At 51.2% G+C, this 5,973-nt stretch overlaps 1 protein-coding gene across 2 annotated transcripts; it reads right to left on the bottom strand.

Annotated features, from left to right (window-relative positions):
• Window positions 1-1,707: 1,707 nt before the first annotated feature.
• Window positions 1,708-4,880, bottom strand: LOC309400663 (GTPase IMAP family member 2-like). 2 transcript variants are annotated; one of them, XM_081969246.1, is made up of 3 exons: window positions 4,747-4,880; window positions 3,619-3,661; window positions 1,708-2,934 (listed from the first exon to the last, which is right to left on the bottom strand). In XM_081969246.1, the coding sequence occupies exons 1-3, from the start codon at window positions 4,777-4,779 to the stop codon at window positions 2,165-2,167; spliced, it is 846 nt and encodes a 281-aa protein (XP_081825372.1). In that variant the 5' UTR covers window positions 4,780-4,880; the 3' UTR covers window positions 1,708-2,164. The 2 variants fall into 2 exon arrangements, with proteins under 2 accessions (XP_081825372.1, XP_081825373.1); XM_081969247.1 differs by having other exon boundaries at window positions 3,619-3,646; window positions 4,747-4,799.
• Between the last annotated feature and the right edge of the window lie 1,093 nt (window positions 4,881-5,973).

Raw genomic sequence — 5,973 nt, 5'->3', positions numbered from 1 at the left:
CCAACGAGGCCGTCGAAATGATGTCCCGGTGTTTGGAAGCCGTACGGGTCTGGATGGGTGACAACAGACTCAAGCTCAACCCCTCCAAGACGGAGTGGCTGTGGCTTCCGGCCCCCCGGTTCAACCAGATGATCCCATCTCTGGCCATTGGTGGCGAGCAACTGGCCCCCATGGAGCGGGCGTGCAATTTGGGCGTCCTCCTGGATGCCTGGCTGTCCATGGATGACCATGTGGCAGCTGTGGCGAGGGGGGCGTTCCACCAGGTTCGCCTGGTGCGCCAAATGCGCCCCCAATTGGACCGGGATGCCCTTCACACAGTCACTCACATGCTGGTGACGTCCTGCCTAGACTACTGCAATGCTCTCTACATGGGGCTTCCCTTGAGATGCACCCGAAGACTACAGCTGGTCCAGAATGCGGCCGCGCGGGTGATTATGGGGAGTACCAGATACTCCCATATAACACCTCTCCTGCGCGAGCTGCACTGGCTCCCTGTGGTCTATCAGGTGCGTTTCAAGGTGTTGATCACCATCTTCAAAGCGCTCCATGGCACAGGACCTAGCTACCTGCGGGATCGCATCCTGCCCCATACATCCCTACAACCAATTCGCTCTCACAGAGAGGGACTTCTCCGGGTGCCGTCCACTAAGCAGTGCCAAAGGGCGGCGCCCAGAAGCAGGGCCTTCTCTGTGATGGGCCCAGCCCTCTGGAATGACCTCCCCCCCGACATTAGGATTACTACTGACCTCCGCTCCTTCCGTTCAAAACTCAAGACCCACCTTTTTTAACTAGCCGGCCTGGCTCAACCATAGTTCCATTTTAATCCTCCTGGCAATCTTTTAAACTTGTAATTTTATACTGGGGTATTTTAATTTTTAATCTTATTATTACTATTTCTATGTACTGTAATGATTGTTGTGTGATTTTTTTACCTCCTCCGTGGAATGTTTAATTGTATAATATGTGCTTTTTTATTTATTGTACGCCGCCCCGAGTCCCTTCGTGGAGAGGGAGCGGCTAACAAATCTAATAAATTCAATTCATCGTGTGTTTTAGCGTCCAATGCCCTAACTATCCTGGTTGCTCTTCTCTGCACCCTCCAAGATCCCTTTCACAGTCACTGTTATTAAGCCTGGTTTCACCCAGTTTATATGGGTACTTTTCGGGTTTTTTACCTAAGTTAGGACTTTATTTTTCTCTACATTGAATTTCATTTTGTTAGTTAGGGCCCAGATTTCAAGTCTGTTGAGATCCCTCTGGATCTTCAGCCTATCTTCTAGGGTGTTGGCTATTCCTGCCAGCTAAGTATCACCTGCAAATGTGGTAAGTTTCCCTTCTATTCCCTCATCTAAGTCATTTATGAAGATACTGAGGAGTACTGTTCCTAAGACGGAATCTTGTGGTACCTTACTGCTTACTTCTCTCCATGTAGACTTGGACCCATTAAAGACTACTTGTAGAGTACGGTTTGTCAGCCAGTTGCAAATCCATCTGGTGGTGAAGCTGTCTATCCCACTTTTTTTCTGGCTTACGAAAAAGTAGGTTGTGGTCTACTTTGTCAAATGCCTTGCTGATGTCTATTATGTCCATAGTAACTTAGTCACTATGTTGACTATGTCTTAAGTTACATACCTTAAGTTAAGCATGGCACGGAGGATTAAGACCATATGTTAAGTTACAGCGTGGAGCAAAGAACCATCTGGGAAGTTACAGCATGTTCGATTTATTATTTGGGTTAATACACAAGAATCTGGACAACTAACAGTCAGCACTAAATTAGCGGGAGAGAAAAGTTAGCAGAATTCAAAATCAGATGGACAGATCTCATCGGCAGGATGGGACTCAAGACTCATGACAGCCTCGACCCCTTCCTTGGGCTCAATGTGGTCATTTACATCAGGGGTCCCCGTCCCCAGGGCCGTGGAGCAGCACTGGTGTGTGGCATGCCAGAAACCGGTTCGCAGAAAGAAGCAAAGCCGCATCCGCAGGTTGCAGACGGCAGGTGAAAACACGGCTCCTTCAGTCTGCAGAAAAACCTCTCTCCACGGAACCAGTCCCCGGGGCCCAAATGGTTGGTCTCCCATGATCTACATGAACTTAGACCAGCCCCCTTCCCACATTCAGATCAGAAGATCTGTCCCGAAGATGTCGAACGAAAGAAGACTTAAGATAGTTTGACTAGAATATATATGGTTATGAAACCTGTAGTGATGATTGCAGCCACTAAAATTATTTTTTTCCACTTCAAAGCATTTGCTGCCATTTTTCGGGCTTTCTGGTTCTCCGCCAGGAAAGCTTTGACAATGCCATCCTTCAGGTTGGGCTCCAAATACAGCTGGTTAGTGTAGTATTCGCCCCCGTTCTCTGAAACGGTTCTCTGCACCATCTCCATCAGCTCCGAGACCTGCCTCTCCCACTCGTCTCCCGTGGCCTTGTTGTTGAACCCGCAGAAGCGGTTGCGGCATTGCCAGATCACATCCCGCAGATTTTTGTTGTCGGAGTTTCGGACGTACTCATGCAGGGGGTCCCCACCCAAATCCTCCACACAGGTGAAGAGGACGATCGTGTGCCTGGTGGATTCTGCCCCAAAGATATCCTGGACGCACTTTGCGGCAGCCGCGTCTTCGGCGGTGAAGCGTCCCACCTGGGTCACCAAGATCAAGGCGTGGGGGCCAGGCCGGGAGAAGTCAATGCAAGATATGACCTCCCGTCGCACATACTCATTGTAATCGTCAGAATCAAACATGCCTGGTGTGTCGACCACGGAGATCTTTGTGCCCTGCCACCTTCCCTGTCCCCTTTGGCACCTCAGGGTGGTGCTTTTTGCTGACAAGATGGAATTAAACGCCCTCTGTCCGAGGATGGTGTTGCCCGTGGCGCTCTTCCCACCGCCGGACTTTCCGACCAGGATGAGCCGGAGTTCGGCATGGTCCGCTGGGAGTTTGGAAGACAGGGGGACAGTGTTAGGGCAGAGTATAGTTACACTGCTCAATGGAATTCAGTTCATGTATTCAACTGTTGACAGAGAGAGGGAGAGGGAGGGAGAGGTGGAGAGAGAGAGAGAGAGAGAGGGAGGGAGGGAGGGAGAGAAAGATGGAGAGGGAGATGGTAGAAGTAGAGATGGGGGAGAGAAAGAAATGGATGGATAATAGGATAGATGGATGATAACAGAGAAATAGGCAGACAGGATAGATAAATATGGATGGATAGATGGATGGATGGATGGAAGGGATAGATAGATAGATAGATGATAGATAGATAGATAGATAGATAGATAGATAGATAGATATAGATAGATAGATAGATAGATAGATAGATAGATAGATAGATAGACAGACAGACAGACAGACAGACGGATGGATGGAAAAGGATAGATAGATAGACAGATAAGAATAGACAGACAGAGAGAGTATTATCTGGTTTCCCTCTTGACTTTGCTGGTCAGAAGGTCACAAAAGGGGACAACATAACCCCGAGACACTGCAACCGTCATAAGTACAAGTCAGTTGCTGAGCATCTAAATTCGGATCCTGGGACCCCGGAGACTCTAGGGACGCTGCCATGGTTGTACGTGTGGAAAAAACGGTCCTTTTTGTTCGTTGTGATTGTGTTTCTTACCTGTTAAGCCTCTCCACTCCACGGCAGTCTGAAATATTTGGGGCTGGGGGGAGAGAAATGGAGAATTAGGAACGACTCCGGTAGGATAATCCACAGACAGGCAGCGGGTGGCAGGTTTGAGACGGAGGAAAGGAGGGACGAAGGCAGGGAAGGGAGGTGAAGTGTCCCTGGGAAAGTGGCATCATAGTCAGGAATTGGACCCCAGCTGGGAGCTTTGAAAAGGATTGACCAAGAATGAAGGAAGAGGGAAGGGAGGGAAAGGAGGGAGGGAGGGAGGAAGGAAGGAGAGAAGGAAGGGACAGAGGATAGGAAAGAAGGGAGGGATGGAAGAAGGGACAGGGAAGGAAAGGGATGGAGGGAAGGAAGGGGGAGGGAAAGAAGGGTGGGAGGGAAGGAGAAAGAGAAAAGGAATGAAAGAGAGAGGAAGGAAAGAGACAGGGAGGAAAGAGGGAGGAATTTGGGAGGAAGGAAAGGGAGGGAGGGAAACGGAGGGAGGGAGGGAGGAAGGAGGGGGAGGGAGAAAGAAGGAGGAAGGAAGGAAAGGGAGAGGGAGAGAGGAAAAGGATGGAGAGAAGGAAGAAGGAAGGAGGGAAAGGAGGGAGGGAAAAAGAAGGGCAGGAGGGAGGGAAGAAAGAAAGAAGGAAGGAGAGAGGGAGGGATGGGAAAAGGTAGGGAGAAGACAAAAGAGAGAGAGGAAGAGAGAAAAGAAATCAGAAAGAAAGGAAGGAAGGATAGGGAAGGATAGGGAAGGGAAGGGCCTCTTCCCAGCTAGCCATGCTCTGCTCCAGGAAGTTCTAGATTCCCGGCCCCGGGTGCAAAGCAGGAGAGAGATTAGCTGGCTGGGTGGGTGGGTGGGTGGGTGGGGCTGGGAGCCAAGAAACCAGGAGGGGGGAGCCCGCCCCAGAGACCCTGGAGGATAATGCGGGGTGGGGGGCACATGAGAAAAGAGGTTGGCATCCTCTCCTTCCAAGGCACCGGAATCAAACTCAAGGCACTGGGAAGACAAGCGTGGAGCCGCCTGGGGCTGCCTCTTTGCCAGAACTCCCATTTAGGCAGTCCTGACTTCGGGAATGGAAGGGCCGGGACCCTCCCTTGAAGACAGCGCCCCATTCTTCTCCCCATACCTACCTGGCAAGGGTCGCCCAACGACTGGTAGGCCATTTCTTCCTTCCGTTCTCCCTTCTTTTCTCTCTCCCTCCCTCTTCTCTGTCTCCTTCCTTCCTTCCTCTTCGCCTCTTTCGTTCGTTCTCTTCTTCTTTCCTTCTTCCTTTCTCCTTCTTTCTCCTTCGTTCCCTTCTCTTCTCTTCCCTTCTCTATCTTCTTCCTTCTCTTCTTCCCTCCTTCCTTTTCCCTTCTCTTTCTTCTCCTTTCCTTTTTTCCTTCTTCCTTCCTCTTCCTTCCCTTCTCTCTCCTTCCTTCTCTTCTCCTCTTCCCTTCTCTATCTTCTTCCTTCCTTTTCTCTTCTCTCTCCTTCTCTTCTCTTCTCTTCTCTTCCTTGGACGGTGCAATCTGTGTTAAGATCAGAAGGAGGAGGGGGAGTCACAGGGTTGCCACGGCAATCTCCAAAGACGCAGGAGGGCTGCCCCTACCCCATCTGGGGGCCCATTCCTTCCTCAGACCCCAAAGGCCTGCTCATGACACCCGACCCCCCCAACCTGGGCTCACACTTCCAGCCCCCCAAAGAAAACTTTCATTTTGGTGAGGTCTCCTGCTCCAGCTAGATGACCTCTTGAGGTCCCTTCCCACTCTGTGATTCTGTTCTGTTGAAAAGTAAAACAGCACATCAGTCCCAGGGCTGGAAGGGACATTGGAGGTCATCTAGTCCAACCCCAAGTCAAGCAGGAGACCGTTGCAGAATCACAGACTTGGAAGGGACCCTTGGGAGGTCATCTAGTCCAACCTGGGCAGAATTTAGCTGTTTGGGGGGAGGGAGTCTCCCCTTAGCTCCAGTGGCTTCTTTTATTATCCCTGGGCTTCACCGTTGGGGGGGGTATTTTGAGCCCTATGGCGGTGGAGGGGATACCACCGTTGTCTCTTACATTCCCGGGATTTTCTCCTCTGCCCATGCTTCTGGGCATGTACAGAAAGTTCTTTTGCGGCTTCCGGTTACTAGAGCCGGGCGGGTGGATTCCTAAGACTCGGTGCCTTGGGGCTGAGGGGGCTTTTGGGGGTTTCCCAGGTGCCAATGGATGGGTTAACAGGAAGGAAGATGCCACCTCCCCTTGCAGAGTCCGGGGGAGTTCCGTCCCCCAACTGGGAAGGGGGGGCTCCGTCCCTTAAGACACCGGGTGGGGGTTACGTCCTCTAAGGCCCCAAATCTACCCTGAAGACCCCGGCGGAGGGTCGTCCCCTAAG

Source organism: Natrix helvetica (genome assembly GCF_964273705.1).
Source record: "Natrix helvetica genome assembly, chromosome: W".
In the NCBI taxonomy this organism is placed as follows: domain Eukaryota; kingdom Metazoa; phylum Chordata; class Lepidosauria; order Squamata; family Natricidae; genus Natrix; species Natrix helvetica.
Note: the sequence above shows the minus strand (reverse complement) of the source record. Positions and strands in the feature narration are given on the sequence as shown.

What these genes read in the sequence shown, in the direction of transcription:
- LOC309400663 (XM_081969246.1), bottom strand. Translation starts at nt 4,779, where the DNA reads ATGGCCTACCAGTCGTTGGGCGACCCTTGCCAG. An exon ending in CGTTGGGCGACCCTTGCCAG is followed by an intron (nt 3,662 to 4,746) that starts GTAGGTATGGGG and finishes CTCTCCCCCCAG; the next exon opens with CCCCAAATATTTCAGACTGC. An exon ending in GGAGTGGAGAGGCTTAACAG is followed by an intron (nt 2,935 to 3,618) that starts GTAAGAAACACA and finishes CCAAACTCCCAG; the next exon opens with CGGACCATGCCGAACTCCGG.